The 18,779-nt window shown below is 41.9% G+C and overlaps 1 protein-coding gene across 3 annotated transcripts in view; it reads left to right on the plus strand.

Moving 5' to 3' along the window:
• The first annotated feature begins 259 nt into the window (after nt 1-259).
• LOC311235985 (spindlin-1-like) overlaps nt 260-18,779 on the plus strand; it is a 43,454-nt gene continuing 24,934 nt past the window's right edge. Inside the window, exons 1-6 of one of the 3 annotated variants that reach the window (XM_084323540.1) lie at nt 274-357; nt 1,745-1,841; nt 7,209-7,341; nt 8,193-8,305; nt 13,792-13,840; nt 14,749-14,843. In XM_084323540.1, coding sequence (XP_084179666.1) covers nt 8,254-8,305; nt 13,792-13,840; nt 14,749-14,843 — 196 coding nt within the window. In that variant the 5' untranslated portion in view covers nt 274-357; nt 1,745-1,841; nt 7,209-7,341; nt 8,193-8,253. Of the gene's footprint in view, nt 358-1,744; nt 1,842-7,208; nt 7,342-8,192; nt 8,306-13,791; nt 13,841-14,748; nt 14,844-18,779 lie in introns of all 3 variants that reach the window. The other 2 variants (XM_084323539.1, XM_084323541.1) reach the window with 2 other exon arrangements.

Here is an 18,779-nt window from a genome sequence, read left to right on the forward strand (position 1 = left end):
CGCGATTTGTATTACAATGCAGTTTATGTTTCCGTTGCTTTTGAAATATTAAAAGCATAAAATGTCATGGACGCTGAACGTATCGATTTATAACACCAACCGTCTACTGTTCACCGTTGCCCCTTTAACTGTTCGTAGCTCCTGCTGGGAAATAAACAAGTTAGTTCAAATCCCACTATTTGGCAGGAACACCTAACGGCATACCTCACCTCCCATATCCAATGGATCACTATTTGGTCAACGGAGATAGGCGGGACTCGGCGGTAGAAGAATTTGGGTTGTATGCAAACGGAGGCAAAGGGGATCAATTTAGAGCTACGGTTGATCGGGTATGCGGAGATACTGATATTTCTATTGGTAAGATACCCTTTACCACCATAGACCTTTGATATGCTAAGCTATTCACCTGCATTTACAATTGGCGCACACAGGCAGTTTGCCGCTTGCATTTTGTTCATTTGAAGCGGACCCCATACCTTTCCTCTCCTTTGTTCGCTTGCGCCTTTTCGCACCGATGCGGGTTTTGTAAATACTGGCGCAATATGGCTGACATTGGGGCTACATACCTTAGCCCATTTGAATATTAGGACTCATATTGGTAATGTATTGTGTGGGATGCACATGTGCGCGTATGCCGCGGTAAACAAACAGATCCTCCCCCTCACCTATACATTGTAAACAATATGGCATTTCATAGGTTTAGTGTTGTGTTACTGTTGACTGTAGATACCTAGTGATTGTCTTATGCCATACTGAAATGGTTAAATGAATGCAATTAAACAAATTGGATGACAATGAGTGGGCTAATTAATTACCACAATGTCCATCATTGATCAGACAGAGGGTTGTCTAAAATGTCCTTTTGAATTGGATTAGCTAGATTGGGCAAAATATATTTCCTAATGTCATGTCACATTTGTTTATACTAGTACCATAATGACTGGATCCCATTATTTGGATTCAAGCCATGAGTCATGCCATGCATATTCTGTTTTGCATAGTCAGGACCCTGATGGAAACAAGACAAACGTCTTTCTCAGGTCTGCATCCCCTTAACAATTGTATGTATTGAGCCGTACTGTATTGTACCCATTCTGCAATCTGTTAAATAAAGTTTTCATTCATTCATTCATTCAGGAGCAGTGATATGAAATCCCAATATGATTTGTGGAGTTCTCTACCTCAGGACCATCTATCTCCTTCTCAGAGGCGATGGTACACCATGGATAACTTTTTGATGTAATGTAGATGATGGGGGCAGCATTGTTTTCAGATCTCAGGTCAACCTGTTATTTGTGGTGGTGCCAGTGTCGTGGCTAGAAGAAGGAATCCACATGTCATTGATTGTTCACCTTAAAAGTCGTTCAGAAACCTAACGTTTACCATAATCATAGCTCTCACTGGAGACGAAAGTCGAAAGTCTTTCTCTGGTCTGCATCCCCTTAACAATTGTGTGTATTGAGCTGTACTGTACTGTACCCATTCTGCAATCTGTTAATAAAGTTTTCAATCAATCAGACATCACGCACAACCTTAACCTACAATAGAGAAGGGAAAATATATTTGTGTGATCATCATTAAGTCATCAACGTTATAATGCATTTTAACTAAATGGATACCATCTTGCCTTGACCTGGTGCCAGGCAGTGTGTGATTTGTAATATACACATAGACAGCAATGTCAAGAGACTGTAACATACAACACAAGAACCACTATTAATCTATGAATCTCTGTTCTTTGTAGTGAGCCTGTCCAGCGTGCCACTGCCATGATTTAGCCTTATCTATGGGAAACACTGATGGGGATTTGCAAATGGGATGCATTCAGTGGTGATAAAACAGTGAGTCATAATGAGGACCAAAATATTCATGGGGATTAAAAAAATAAAATAAAACACCCGATTCGCATCTGGGTTTCACATTAGGTCTATGTCATCAACAGCTTGCCCAGTGGGTGATGTGTATGGAGATCGGGCAGCCTACACACCTTGTCAACATAAAATAGGCCAATACCATGCAAGTATATAGATTCAAGTTGAAACGCGTGTTAAGATTAACCTGTCTCTTACATTGTTTTACACGTATTCTTTGGTAATTCTTGGTGGTGGTCGCAAGGGTGGGCAAGATGCAGTCTAGCATTGGAGAGGCCCAAGGCCATGTACCCGCTAGAGGAGAACCGTTTTCTTTATTTTTAGAACAGGCATGTTAAGTTTGGCAAATGCATTTGATACAGTACGATAAAAAGGGTCTGTCTCATACTAGGGTGGGTTGCCACACACAAGTAGGCCCTGATCTAAGTATTTATCTATGCACCATCACATGTTAATTTAAATGAATTACACACACTGGGTAATAGCCTACCCATTTTAGAGAACCATCACTGCCAAATCATTCTGCCTGTTAGTGTCATGGCACCACCTTTCAGTCTCAGCCTATTGTATTACTGCAACATTAGATGTCTATTATCTGTCTGCTCACAAGGCTGATTCGCTCTGCCCTTGTGACCTTGTAAGCCTAAATACTTCCCATGGGAGTGGAAAATCCCTGAAGGTTTTAGTTTTGTTTTGGCAGACTAGTGATCAGAGTATTCCCTGGCTTTTGGGGCGACCTACGTGTTGATGGTGCCATTGCTATTTCCCCTAGGAAGGGGAAACTGAATATACACTCTTAACTAGATGCACATTAGTCTTAATGGGCTAATTAACGAAGCCCTAATCCAAGAAAAAGGATACTAGATATATCTCGTCCAGAAACTAGTCTTAATAGTAAATAATAATGATACACTTTATTTGTATTGCTTCTTTTTAAGTACTTTACAGCAAATTGAAGCAGACAGAATAGAACATAATACATAGAAAATAAGAGAATAAAAACAGTGATAATACCACAATCAATTAACAAGATAATAACCATAAAATTGGTCAGATGCATAAACGCAAAATGGTTCGCATTGCATCATGGAGTTCAAACGATTGATCAGAAAACACACTATAGGTATTTTAAAGTTTAAAGGGATAGTTTAGTTTGGGTTCTGCTCCTAAATAGTTAAGAATTGTATGGGTTTAATGCAGAGGACGCATGCAGAGGTTCCCCCGTGTCCCAGAAAACTGTTGACCAATGTTCCAGTCATGGAAAACACGTGGAAAATTTGAGAAAAAGTCAAATGTCCTGGAAATGTTTTTCAACATTCTCCTGTTTTCCTTTACCTGAGAATGAACTACTGGGTGCTCTATCAGAGCTCCCCAGAAATACTATCTGAAATGGCAAAATTATGTTCAGGGTCCTATTAACGTTCAAATGGGGGGCGACAGTGGCTCAGGAGGTGGAGTGGTCGTCAGGTAGTCGGAAGGTTCCCGGGTTCGATTCCCAGAATTTCCCGCTCCTCCCAGGCAGTGTGTCCACGTGTCCTTGAGCAAGACACTTTACCCCTAATTTCTCCCGATGAGCAGGTTGGCACCTTCAAGTTTCAAGTTTCAAGCTTGCATGGTTGCCTCTGCCATCAGTGTGTGAATGTGAGGAACAAAATTGTAAAGCGCTTTGGCTAAAAGTGCTATATAAATGCACCATTTACCATTTACCAAATGGTAGTTTATGGACGAGAGTATTTATAATAGGCTGCTCTTGGTTATGTTGCGGAAACGTTGTGAACGCATCCCCCAAGTCACATCACATCGTGCTGCTAGCACATGCAGGTTGGATGAATGTAACTGATAATGTAGGCCTGCCTAAGTTACATTATCCTTCAAATGTAAATATGAATCACTGCTGGTAAGTTAGCTGTTGTAGTTTTTATTAGTTTCATAGATTAACGTGTTTTTCTCCTCAACTTGTTTTAAATGGGTTGGCATGTTTTTCTTTTGGTTCAGTGGCTACAGTAGTTGACATGCTTGATTTGCCTGCAAAGTTTTGATTAAACTCTGGTTAAGAGGACCAATGGATTCAAAATATGTGTCGGGCATTAATATTGAGAGAGTTAGATAATCATTTTCACATTTACATATGTAGTCATTTAGCTGACGCTTTTATCCAAAGCGACTTACAAGTCGTGTACAACAGGTCAACAGGAAGGGTACAACTCTGGCAGCTAAGTAACAATGTTCGTCAAACAGTATTGAACTTGGGTGCTAAAATCTTGACTGAGTATCGTGTTGTCACGATACCAATATTTTTACTTCGATACTGAGTATCATGATACCAGTTCTAAAACGATACCACGGCAAAAATCTTAGATGACATGGAAAATTTGGAAATGTTTTAATTAATAATATTTTGATGCTGTTGAAACTTGAATAATAATATGATTGAAAAAAAAAAAAAAAGCATGTGCATATCGGTGTGTGGAGTGAAGTTGTGGAATAATTTACCCGAATACATCAAACAGAGTAAACACATGTGGCACAATTTAAAAAGCAGCTAAAAAAATACACATTGGAAAAATACAAGAAAGAAATGAGTATTGAGGATAAACAAAGTTATGTTATATTGTGTATGTAGTGCTGTACTATATTCACTGCTGTCAAGTGAATCAAGTTTTTTTTTCTTGTAATCTTTTAATATAAGTAAAAGTATATTCTATATTGTAATACACTAAATTATGTTATATCTAGTAAAATTAATGGAAGAACAAATATAAATGTAAGGGGGTAGGGATCAATAAGCTTAGCTTCCCTCTACTCCTTTTTTGGACATGTCTGCTAACCAAACACATTGCTCTTGACCTTTTGTTTATAATTCCTTATTTTTTTTTATTTTTTTAATGTTTTTTTTTATTTTTTTATTTGTTGCTATGATTGTTTGGTTCGACGGAACAAGATATAGTGAGTTGTTTGGAGAAATATGGAGAATAACATGTCCAAAAATAAACGTTTTCATTCATTCATTCATTCATTCATTGATATAGCAGCTGAGCTATATAATGTAGCTAATCTACATTTGTTATTATGCGTGTTATTTCTCCACTCCACAATATGTTAGTGCTCGTGCCAGCACAGGAGATAAGATAATATTTTAAAAGATTATATATATACATATGTAAATAAGCGGCTGGGTGGCGCAGCGGACATTGCACTCGTCACCAACGCAAGAGACACCGGGTTCGAATCCAGCTGTCGGTGTTGCCTCCGGCTTGGGCCGGCCGTCATACTAACTCAATTGGCAGAGTTAGCGGGTGGAAGTCGATGGGTGGTAATCTGGACGTTGTGGACAGTGACTCCTACAGGTCAGTTGGGGGACGCCTGCACAGCAGAGACAGGAAATGGCGGGAGTAGTGTGAGCCTCCCACACGTTACACCTCGCCAATGAGAGTCCGCGCTGGCAGGTGAAAAGATGTGACAGGCTGCCTCCTCGTGTACCGGGCGGGACGCGTGAATATTAAAGGCAACCAACTTGTGTTCGGCTTTTCTCTGATTGGCCGCGCCCCCCCGGAAACGCTGAACGAAAAGCTGAACACAAGTTGGTTGCCTTTAATATTCACGCGGAGGGCGTACGTGATGCAAGGCTTCTATCCTCCCTACAACCGGCCAGTGGGGGGCATATGCGAGCAACGTTCAAGACAGGGGAGGGGAGAATTGGCGCAGCGAAATTGGGATGGGAGAAAAATAGAAAAAGAGGAGAAAAAAGTGGATCAAAAAATATATATACATATGTAAATCAATATCTTCCTTTTCAATCAAATAGGATCAGGAATCCGGATTGTGAGCTTAATTCATGTCAAAAAGAGTAGCCTATAGCAAATGTACACACACACGAGAGAGAGGGAGAATGGCTTATAGCATTCTTTTCGTCTCCTGGATTAGTTGTAACTGTCTTGGGACCAGCTTGGTTGACAATGACATTAGCAGCTAACGTTAGTTTAGGTCATCATGTGTGCTCCTATATAATTTTTTCCGGTTCGCTCTTTTAGTTGCAAATGCGGGTGAAAGCCAGTACGAAGGTTCGTTTTTTAATGAATGGGAAGCTGGGGTCAGAACAGCAAATGGGAGCCCCACTATACAGCCACATTCCACTGGAACTACCTGCAACTTTAATGATCAGGAACTACATTTCACAGAACTTTTACGTTCCTTCAGCCCGTCTTTGCACCGTGGTGTAAGACCCACAAAGAGCAGGCAAATTAGTCCACTGACATAGCGATCTTTAAATACTTGACCTGCAAACATTTCACCTGCTTAGTTCATACAATCTAGCCTAATTGTAACTAAGAGATTTGCTGGGGAAAAACGGTTGCTTTTGTGCATAGATCACTAGATGTATCAGCTTATAATACGCTTTTCACGTTTGCATTTCCTGGTTCAAAGCGGATGACATTGGCAAAATGGATGTTAAATGTCTCATTAAATACTTAAGCTACCAATTTAGGACTGTTCTGACAGCACAATATTGATGTGTAGCCTAACTAAAAGATTCGCTGGGGGAAATGTTTTTAATACATAGCTCAATTAACAAAAAAAAAATTTGTTTGTGCTGCAGATATATAAAAAAAAAAGTTGGTTGAAAGTAAATGCTGCGAATACTCTACCATTCAGAATGTTGAAAGCACCACAAATAATCTCCTGGAACTTCTGTTTAGACCCTGGACCCTGGTTCCTGCAGTGAAAAAAGTATGTACTGCATATATACTGCATGCCCGAGAAGTAAAACCTGGACCGGACTTCTTAGATCGATGCACAGCCCCAGCCAGAGGGATTCCAATGATGTGCAATACCATCCGGGAGACGTTAGGCGGCGGTATTTGCCCTTTGCGAGCTCAGACCCATTTCCAATGATAACGTCAGGCTGGATGGATGAAAAATGAATGGATATACCTAATATATATCGATTAAAACCTGAGATATCTCTGGTCTTGGCGCCCAGCGCATGGCGAGTTAACCCAAGATATCTCGGGGTTGGCCTGGAATGTGTTAATCAGACTTTCACAGAGAAAAACATATTAGTGGATGGTGCAATCCTCCTGTCACACCAGCTAGATCATCACTGAAAAGGATCTCTAGAAAATGTATTTGGCAAATAAAGACTTTCCTCTTTCTCTTTTTAAGAAGCTAAACTGATTTATCAGTCACCCCAAAAAGGCTCTTGTACCAGAGGTATCTGAGGCAGGAGCTGTTGGTATTACTATTATAGCTCTGCTAATTGCTAGTTGATTGAACAGTCAGGGAGAGCTCTGTGGACCTTTCGTTGGTTTCAACTCACAGTACTGCTTCTCTCCCCAGCCTGAGCAGAGAGAGCACCACAGTGCTCCTGATCTCATCCAGTGGCTGTGACACCGATCCAGTCTCCAGGTGATAGCTTTCACCCTGCTGACTAACTGCTGGCGTCCCTCTCATCCCCGCTGGCCGAATAAATGTAAGCCCACTATATAAAATATTGATGATGTTTCATGCTCATTAATGTATGTTACGCTGTGTATTGGCTTGTGTTAGCAAAACAGGTTTTGGCCGAAACATCTGTAAAAAAAAATATATATATATATATATATATGTTGCAGAGGAAATTTGTGCAGGATAATTATCTCCTCTATGGATCACAAGGGGGTTCATATAATATTCAGCACCACACTCACAGTGACTTGCGTCTTATCTATATGTATCTCTGGAAACTGAAGGTGTTAATGATGATACACACTTAAAAGAATTTTTTTTTTTTTTTTTTATTGGTCTTTTTCCCCCTCCATTTTCCTCCGATTTTTCTCCCATCCCAATGTTAGTCGTATGCCAATTCCCAGTCCCTTCCTGGTCGCTGCGCACTTACCCCCCACAGTCAGATCATCTGGGAGAGTGGAGGCTACCACGTGCTTCCTCCGACACACGTCCAGCCAATCACCGCTTCTTTTCACCTGGCAGCGCGGATTCTCATTGAGAGGGCGTAGCGTGTGGGAGGATCACACTATCCCCCTCACGTCCAATCCGCGCTTAGCAGGCGCCCCGACCGAACTGTAGGAGTCGCTGTTTACAACGACCCGGACCCACCCCGCCAGCTTCTCCCACCCTCTGATACAGCCAATTGTATCAGTGCAGACGGCCAGCCAAGCTGGTGACAACCCCGGAGCTGTGAGCTGGATTCGAACAGGCGAATCCAGCTCACAGCTCCGGGGTTGGTGACGAACGCAATCTCCGCTCGGCCACCTAACCGCCTCCTTAAAAGAAATTTCTAATATAATCTACTATTCCATTTCCTCTCATCCCTCCCTGACCCAGACTCAGAGATCCAGTGCTCTGCTCGGGTCGGCAGCCTGGCTGCCCGCTCCCAGGTGGATGAATGAAGACCCCGTTCAAAACCCCAGCTGCCCCGCGGCCCAGAGTGGATGGGGGTGAGTTACCATACCATATGATGCCATTTATTGTCCTGAGGGAGATTAAAGGGGAAGGCCACCCCCATTTAAGGCTACTACAAGGAACAACAAAATATATCATTATCACAATGGTTGTGATACCTTGATGTAATTACAGTAAACAAATGAGACCATTGCCGAAACAATTGACCTGTCTCAAAACCCTGCCCCTTTTCTTGATCCTCCAATCACAACTGTCGCTTACCTCGGACAAACCAAGTTTGTCCGAGGTAAGCGACAGTTGTGATTGGAGGATCAAGAAAAGGGGCAGGGTTTTGAGACAGGTCCATTGGTAGCCTATTTCACATGATAAGACCACAAACCCAGTTGCTTCCTGTTTTCCCATTTGTTCCCACCCCCAGCATGGGATTTGTTTTGATGAAGAGAGGAGAGGTTGAACAGCCTTGCTAACCGTGAAAGTGAATTCTCATCATGTCTTTGTGAACTTGTTTTGAGGACGTGGTCTTCCAGCTCTTTTATTTATCTTCTCCAGTGTGTAAATGGACTGCGTTTTATATAGCATTCAAAGTTTATTTCAATCAAATTAATTATTTTCATATTTTGATCTCTCTTATTTCTCAAAAAGTTAGGAGGAGGGGCGCCCCGGTGGCGCACCACGTATATGCGCTTGTAGCATCATCGCAATGTCCTGGGTTCGAATCCGGCCCAGGACATGTGTTGCATGTCCTCCCCATCTCTCTCTCTCTCCCAATTTCCAAACTGTCCTGTCAATAAAATGCCCTAAAAAATATCTTAAAAAATAAATATATAAAAGAAACTGAGGAGGAGCTGCCTCCCTTGCCTCAATGGACCAACCTCCACTGCTACATGTCTATGTCTCTGTTTGCTGTGTGCCCCTATTCTGGAAGCCTACAGCAGGGGTGGGCAATGTTTTTGGGCACAAGAACTACTTTGGTCTATATTTTAATATGAATAATAATGTGTACATTCTTACTATCTGGGGAGACAAGCATATGCACATTGAGATTATGAAACAATACAAATAAATGATGGGACCACCTGATGGTAGCAGCTCCAGTTTCCTTATTAGACCTCTGTGTATTTCCCCATTGCAAAAATAAATCTAATTGTGGCTACTTACGAGATTTAGCAAACGATACAAATGATCAGTGATCGAGATGTTTATTTGACATTTAAGAAGTAATGCATTGTACAACACAAAATATTTAATATAAGTATTGTCTCGTATTTCAGAAGCAAAAATCAGTTAAAGCATTTGAATCTATATATAAAAAAAAAAAAAAAATCCCTCTGCTCAGCCAGTGGACGTCTGAGTAATAATGTCAAATAACAGCACAGCCAAAGAGCACACCTGACAATACACACCTTCCAAACAAACAAGTCTCATGACATGTCAGATCCAGGTGATTCTCCAGAAGGGTGTTGTGTTTTTTCATGTCACACACTCCTCCCTGAGACATAAAACAATCAAACACACGGCACACTTTGCAATTAAACTAAATGATCTCTCATACTGTCAACAAGCCATGGATATTTCTTCTGAGTTTAACAGACAATTTTTAAATGCGCAGTACGCAATTGTGCAACAGACACAGCACATGCACACAGTGGTGCAGTCGTAATATCAGAACTGCCTGGACGCCACGTGCACGCACGCGCATGCGCATACATGTTCCCTCGCTTGCGCACAGAACAGATGATTATTATGCATAAATAGTAGGAAACATGTTTGTATAGGAAATTAACTTAAACTAGAAAAGTAAATACAAACTAAATTAACAATGTAACTTAGTTTACAGAAGGACAGTTTCCTTCTGAAGCACAACTTATGTCTCATCCTTCCAGTCGGGACCATTTGTCACATAGTGAGAGCTCCACAGATCAACCCCCACAGGGCTTGTATTTTGGTTTGGCTCTTCTCGTTCTTTATTATGCTATCTGTATCCTATTATTATGCAAAGTCTAGGTGATAGATAAGTGCCGGGTACTTGGCGCACGGCGCGACGAGTCCGGTGAAAATTGTGAACGCATTTTTGTGTGCGCGCGCGTGCACATCCGTGCGCGATTGCGCGCACTTCTGCTCAGCGAACTTCTAGGACGGCGTGGTACCGGGTGGTACCACCACTGCATCCCTGCATGCACACACACAGCGATGCCAGACACAGAGGGAGAGAGAGATGCCTCAATTTTATTTATATATATATATATATATATATATATATATATATTTTTTTTTTAACCTTTGCTCTCTAGTAACAATTTCTGATTAAACCAGTTATTATTCTTGCATAAGGCAACAACAGTGCTCCAGAAACGGGGAGAGATCAAAGGATTCTACTGAGAGATGGGCTGCGCTCATTGATTTCCCCTACGTTATCAAGGAGCCTCGTCTGCGCGCAGCCTCATACTGTTATTCTCACTCAAGTAATACAGAACAAATGCCGCTCTGTGGTGACTCATACAGGAAACAGCATTTTGCTTATTACAGTATATAGGACGTGTGGCAACGTTCCCTCTCCTCCAAGCGCTCGGACAGCCCCTCTTAAAGTACAGCCTGTCATTGCTGGTAGGTCCAATAGAGAATATAAGGTCAAAGTGTGGCCTGTGTCTGAAGTTAGATTGCTACGGGGAGGCCACAGTATGTGGATGTTGTCCATGTCCATTCATTATCTCTGCATATTTTATTTGGCTCATGCAAACTTGCCATGATTTAATACTCAATTCAATACTCAATTAGATACACAATGTGTCTTGTCATGAATGTTGGCCTCGAATAACTCTTTCCTTCAACTACAAACGATCCCTCTACCTCTCGGCTTGTGTTTTTATGTATTCCACATCTAATGCCAGCCTGAAAGATGGTGTTGGTATTGAAGAATCTCCACAATATTAAAATCTAGAGCTATATATGTGACGCATCCGAAATCAAAACATTTCCCTTCTCTGGCAAGCAGTATCTGTTACCACATTCACTGGGGAGGCTGGGAGCAGCTTTCGATTATGTGTTTTGGACTATAACGTTGGATCAATAAACGCGATCAATATTTGGAATGGCGATCAGGAATTGGATTAATCTTTTTGCAGAACAGTGAGTGAGTGAGTGAGTGAGTGAGAGCGAGACGCTAGCGCTGACCAGGTCATGGATAATAGATTTTTCAGCCCGCTTCTCTAGCGTGCATAAGTACACATATACTATCGATAATCTAGCGCTTATTTGAAAACTATTCATAAATCAGCCGAAAAATGACAGCGTGTTTTGTGTATTCCACTAAAGAGCTATTATCGCGGAATTTCTCTGGAATTACTAGAACTCTCAAACTATACTCGTATTCAAAACGGTATAAAACGGAAATGTACCAATGAAAAAACAATCAGTTTCGTACATGTTGACTGCAAGCAAGTCATTGATAAGCGAGGGGTGTTTTAGACCCATATAGCCATAATTTAAGATATAGTTTAAGCCTTCGCAAATTTCCCCGACCTCCCATTGACTTCCTTATTGGCACTCTAGCCCATATATGGTCAAAGGGGCGTGGCACTGAATGTGTTAAAGGTAGAATCTGTAATGTAGTCAAACGGCGACCTCTAAGCAAACGATGACAGCATGGTACATTGTTTTTGTTTTGGTCTGATGTGTGGGTTGGATTTCATTGGGTATAAGGGGAGGGGTTGCTGCTACTGCTGGCCACACCTCCGGCACTGCCAAGAGAGGTCTGGAGACATTCACAGTGGAATAAGTTACTAAACTCTAACCCACACTAGTGGTGGACTTATATGGGGTTCTCAATGGCTGATGCTGATGCTGATGCCGATATTAAGAGAGCAGGGCAGCTCTCTCAACGCCAGCCAGTAACGCGTTTAGATTAGACTCGCTGTCATTTAGGATGGGAGGAACGTGTCAACATTTAGGATGGGAGGAACGTGTCAACAATTTAGAAAAGACGATGGTGGTTGAGGAAATCTAGGCAAACGTTTTTAGCAGGGTGCATGAGAGAAGTACAGGGTTATGAAAAAGAAAACCGCCACCTTTCCAAAACTGTTCCGAAGCATATTTTTGTATCTTTGATGTTTGTTGACAGACTCGGTTATAAGTCAAATAGCCAATCTAAGCGATCACAAAAAATTATAACTTTGTTCACTCTAATTGCACAGCATGCTCAAACTGCTCATATCAACTGCTCCAGTGGAGTTGCTCAGTGGGCAGTGGCCAACGGTGTCAGACTGTGGTTGTACTGGGCAGCTCCCAGGTGTGAATGGAACTGTGTGAATATGAAGCGGGGCGTAGCTGAAAAAGAGCATCTGTGCTCAGCGAACCTACCCTGGGTAAATAAAAGTTAAATAAATAAATATCAACTACCATATCATATGTCTTAAGTGACTAACGTTACAGGTGAAAACAGTGTTATAGAGTGGAGATTCTGTCCCGCGAATCCACTACTGTCTCATTAAACATACATGCAGAGGAAGAGAGACAAGCAGTTGTTAACGTAAGCCCACATGTTGAATCGAGGCTATCTCTATACAATAGTTTTTTTCAAAACCCTGTAAGCTAACTTAAACCGGTGGTTTAGCTTGTTGAAGGCTTGCTACCATTACAATTCCAAACTAAGGTTATTCATATTTTCTCACTAATAGACCCGAATCAATCTAATTATACAGACCGTAAACAATGTATATGTTAAGAGTGGCTAATTAAATATAGTGAGCTTTGAAAGCTAATAATTTACGCCTGAAGTCCCTACTCATCCCTACACTTTCCTACTCCTCCCTACACCTCCCTACTCATCCCTACACCTCCCTACTCCTCCCTACACCTCCCTACACATCCCTACTCATCCATACACCTCCCTACTCATCCCTACACCTCCCTACTCAGCCCTACTCAGCCCTACTCATCCCTACTCCTCCCTACTCATCCATACACCTCCCTACTCCTCCCTACTCAGCCCTACTCATCCCTACACTTCCCCACTCATCCCCACTCTTCCCTACTCATCCATACTCCTCCTCCCCACTCCTCCCTACTCATCCCTACACTTCCCCACTCATCCCCACTCTTCCCTACTCATCCATACTCCTATTACTCCTCCCCACTCCTCCCTACTCATCCATACTCCTCCTACTCATCCATACTCCTCCCTACTCATCCATACTCATCCCTACTCCTCCCTACACATCCCTATACCTCCCTACTCATCCATACTCCTCCCTACTAACCCTACACCTCCCTACTCCTCCCTACACCCCCTACCCTCCAGGTAGCTAATCCTCCAACCTCTTTACCAGGGATATTTATTATGGGAAATGGGAACATGACTCATGACTCTAAACAGCTTATCCTTTAATAATACCTTAACTGGCATACGAGAAATTACTCAAATTAGTCATAATAATACTGTGTTCATGAAAAACACACTAATTATGTGGTACGGGCGCTAACACTGGCGGAGATGTTAAACACACGCATTCATCTTTAATTTCAGGGCATTCAGGTGTCTCTGCAAACATGATGAAGAAAAAGAATTCGCACAAGTAAGTTAGATTCACGTTTATTTTTATTTTATATGAGTGCCGTAAAGTCTGCCACAGGTGTTTTTATTCAACAGATATTCAAAGACTAGTGTACACATTTTATTTAAAATGTAAAAGTGTAAAAAGGTTGTGTGGCTTATTGTCATTAATGTTCTAGAAGAGTCTGACTGAATTGTTTCTTCTCTGCCCCCCCCCCCCCCTTTTTCACTCTTTTTCTTTTGTCTTTTCTATCTTTCCCTTTACTATCAATCTCTTGTCTTACTTCTCCCTTACTTCTACTTACCCTCTCCGCCCCCTCTATCTCTCTCTTCCTCCCCCTCTATCTCTTCCCCCCTCTCTCTATTCCTCCCCCTCTATCCCCATCTCTCTCTCCCCCGTCCCCTCTCTCTTCCTCCCCCTCTATCACTCCCCCTCTACCCCCTCTCTCTCTTCCTCCCCCTCTATCTCTCCCCTCTCTCTCTTCCTCCCCCTCTATCTCTCCCCCCTCTCTCTTCCTCCCCCTCTCTCTCTTCCTCCCCCTCTCCCCCCTCTCTCTCTTCCTCCCCCTCTATCTCTCCCCCTCTCTCTCTTCCTCCCCCTCTATCTCTCCCCCCTTTCTCTTCCTCCCCCTCTATCTCTCCCCCCTCTCTCTCTTCCTCCCCTTCTATCTCTCCCCCCTCTCTCTCTTCCTCCCCCTCTATCTCTCCCCCCTCTCTCTTCCTCCCCCTCTATCTCTCCCCCCTCTCTCTTCCTCCCCCTCTATCTCTCTCCCCCTCTCTCTCTTCCTCCCCCTCTATCTCTCCCCCTCTATCTCTCCCCCCTCTCTCTCTTCCTCCCCCTCTATCTCTCCCCCCTCTCTCTCTTCCTCCCCCTCTATCTCTCCCCCCTCTTTCTCTTCCTCCCCCTCTATCTCTCCCCCCTCTCTCTAGGAAGCAGAAGACCACGGTGGGCCCCAGTAAGACGTTGGCTCAGCCCAGAAGGAACATTGTTGGCTGCAGGATCCAACATATCTGGAAGGAAGGCAGTAAGTCTCATGGATCCCTGATTATGTTGCTCTGAGGTCAATGAGATAAGAGTCTGCACTCTAAACAGACGAGATGCAGCCTGACTTTTGTTTTGGTTTTTGGAGTGTGAAGCTTTATCTCCTCCGGTCTTGCGCACCAAAGTCATAGTTCAATGTGTTTTCTTCAAAGTACGTTTATCTTTATATAAGGGCCAGACTGATTCAAGACTTGACTATTCAGTACCAATATTGACATGTAAAGGGGGGACTTTTAAATGTAATGTAAAATAATGTAATTTCCATATTGCTCACCAAAAATTTGCTTTCAAACGTGTAGCTGATTTCTGGGACCAGCCAAAGTGTTTTTAGTTCGTTTTTTGGTTGAAAACATGATGTATTGCAAGTTTGCAACACTTTCAACATGTCCTAAAAACAAACTGATATAAATGAGTAGTAATAAAGAGAAAGGATGCAGTAGAAGCTAAAACAAATGAAGGAATGGAGAATGTGTGTGTTTGAATACCAACCGGTGACATAGGTTAGGTACTGTAGCGTTAGCTTTTGTCACATTGGATAAAAGCACCAGCTAAATGACTAAATGTAGCTGAGACAGGCCTGGGTAATAGTACCACATCATACTGAATATAATGGAATCACAGTATTTGGTCTCTGGGAAACAAGTAGAGGAGGAAGAAGAAGATTGTCATGATTCCTCAGTAAGGTGGAAGAACAGATCATCCGCAGAGTGTTTCTATATCTTGCGAAAGCAGTCACTGGTCTTTATTCAAACCACAGAGGCAACAACTCACTAATTGAATCTGTTTTTAAAGTGTTGGTCCCATTCCAGTCCATTGAGTTCTTGATATTCAAGGTTTTGCTCGACCTGAGAAACTCTATGATGATTCTCTCCCAGGGAACTATTATTATACAGATGACCGAAGAGCAAAACCTTCTGCATAAAGAAAAGTAGGGAAAAACCTCCTGGTCGGTATTGTTACCACATAATATAATTTACACATAATATATAGTAATATAGTCCAAAAACTGTGTATTGTATTGGGTATGCTTAGAAAATAGCATTCTGCAAGAAAACAACACGTTTTCTTTTTTTTCCTCAAAAAAGTTAATCTTTCCAATAGGATGTTTTGTCTTCGGCTATATATAGAAGACTTTTAAGCCAGTGACATTTATACTCAAAACTGTTTTCCTTCTTGTTCATATGGTTGAATTGTTGAGCTTCCCTGTGCAGACTGATGCATGCGTAGATGCAGAGTTTGCTGAAGGCTGTTTTCACTTATCTGCACAGTTTCTCTGTGCTAATTGAAAATCCTATTTTGAGGGGTGGGCTTTGAGGATTTGTGACATCACAAATAATTCGGGAGCCAATTCTGGTCCTGCCAGTGCCTGCAGTGCACATGTACTGAGAATGGACAGTGAAGTAGGAGACATCTTGTGTCCAACAGTTAAACTTTTGAGATTAACAGGGGCACTGAAAAGTTATAATTCTACTGTTGTTGTTTACAATCACAGGGCTGATAGTTCTGTCCTTGAAGCATTTGCTATTAAAAAGTAAGTAGCCTATGATTGGAACATGGCAGAGGAAAATGCATTATCAAGCCCAGCTCTGTGTGCCCAGTTGAGGTCTGGCACCCTGCCATTAGCTGTGGAAGTGGGTAGATTCCAGGGTAAACCTGAGGAGGAGCGGTTGTGTGTTCTGTGTGATCTGGGAGTGGTGGAGGATGAATATCATTTTGTTTTTTATTGCCCTTTGTACACCGCTTTGAGGAGGGCTTTATTTGAGAAAATTCAAATTGTAAATCCAGATTTGTTTTGGCAGTCTGAGAGTTGTATGTTAAGTTGTTTTTTTGTGGAGGACATCTTCGGTTTTGCAGGATTTTTGGAGAAGGCATGGCACTTGAGACAACACACTGTATCCTATATAATTGTATTTGAATTCATCTTGTTTTTCTGTTTATTTACATTGAGTACAGCTTGTGTTATATTACGTTTTATTGTATTTTCTTGTATTTTCTTATGGCCATCTTGGTCTATATGTCATTTGTTAAGTAATTGGTAAAGTATATTATTATATACTTATTGTTATGTGTCTTGTAAGCCCATATGGGCTGGGCATACATCTGTATGTAAGACACGAAAATAAAAAATATCAAATCAAATCAATCAAGCAAAGTTATCCCTAGATGTCTGCAAGACAATGGGCGCACAGGGAATTCTATGAATCGCTGAAGTGAAAGTTCTGTCACAAAACGATTTCCATCAGCATATCAGTCAGGTAAGATGTAATCTGACGTAGCCAGACCTCCGTTTCGTCAAGCTTCGCGGTACGTTTGGGGAACATCAAGCACAAAGGTCGGTAGGAAAAGAGCAGAGACACGGTGGCCTGTGGACTACTAATCCTGCACAGCAACATCATACTACAAACCAATGAGAGTGGACTAACCAAAGGTGCCATTTATGAAAAGCGGCCATTTCTCAATCTTGCAGTCAATCGTATGGCTGTCTCAGGATTTCCACAACCTGCGTAACCCACTTTCTTCCAGCAGGATGCCCCACAGACCTACTTAGGTCTGGTTAAAGCAAGATTAGTCGAGATGTAACCTATCCCTTTGCTCTAGTAGGGGTGGGAATCGCCAGAGACCTCATGATACGATACTATCGCGATACTTGCGTCACGATACGATAGTATCGCGATACTAAATATATCGAGATACAGTGCCAGGGTTCGAAATTAACGGGGGCTTGGGGCAAAATGCCCTAGAAAATTGACAAAATGCCCTCGAAAATCAGTTAAGGGGGGCAAAAAAGCCTCAGACAGTTTACTAATTATATATATAATTATATTATGCTCTACAGTGCGAGCATTTCCCTCGTATTTGCCCCTAATGATATGTGTGTGTGCGAACCGGAAAAATCATTTACTTGCTGTGTACGAGACGAGTGAAGATTACAAAACAGCTCCGCTGTTAATAGTTCAGAAACTGGACTGAAATTCAGTTTTTGGGTGGAATGTTGCAAGGAGGGAGGGAGGCGGGGCCCGCTGCGTGTTACAGGTACTTGAGAGGATGCGAACGCAGACAGACAGAGCGCTCTGCTTTCATCAAGCATAAGCATTACACTGCTATCTTAACGTTAGCAAGCTAAGCATCTGCATAGCGCAACCTGTGTAACGTTAAGTAACTTGTGTTCCGCGGGGAAAGACTGGTCCATTTGTAACTAGGGCTGTCTTAAATACTTCGAAGCTTCGAAGCTTCGTTCGATGGCACAAGCTTCGAACATTAAAAAAAAATCGAAGTTTAAAAAAAAAAAAAAATCTTTTTCAAATTATTTTTTTTTTTACTTCGATTTGTGTGTGTGTGTGAACTACCCATCCCAGTTAGGACAGCCGAATCCCGTCCAATCTTTCGCCGTCGACTAAAGACTCACTTCTTCAACCATTATCTGAAATGATAAAAAAAAAAAAAAATCTAACCATGACTAACCTTACTGTCATGCACTTGTCCTAATAAACTAACCTACACTGTAACACGCAACACTTGATGAACATTGTTACTCAGCTGATAGAGTTGTACCCTTCTTGCTGTCTTGTCGTACAGAACTTGTAAGTCGCTTTGGATAAAAGCGTCAGCTAAATGACTAAATGTAAGTGTGTGTAGGTGTGTAGGTGTGTGTGTGTGTGTGTGTGTGTGTGTGTGTGTGTGTGTGTGTGTGTGTGTGGGCGCGCCTTGTAGAATTCCACACATAAGAAAGAAAGATACTGGGATGAATAAACTAAATAGGAAATAAAATGTAGAAATGCATGCAATACATAAATAAATATGAATCTCCATATATGAAATATAACATTTAGATAAGGTGCTACTGAGATGTTTTGGTGAGTTCTTTGTTTTTTTGTGGAAGTTGCCCTTAAAAATGCATGAACATTCACTGATAATTGGT

Source organism: Notolepis coatsorum (genome assembly GCF_963971535.1).
Source record: "Notolepis coatsorum genome assembly, chromosome: 1".
NCBI lineage: Eukaryota > Metazoa > Chordata > Actinopteri > Aulopiformes > Paralepididae > Notolepis > Notolepis coatsorum.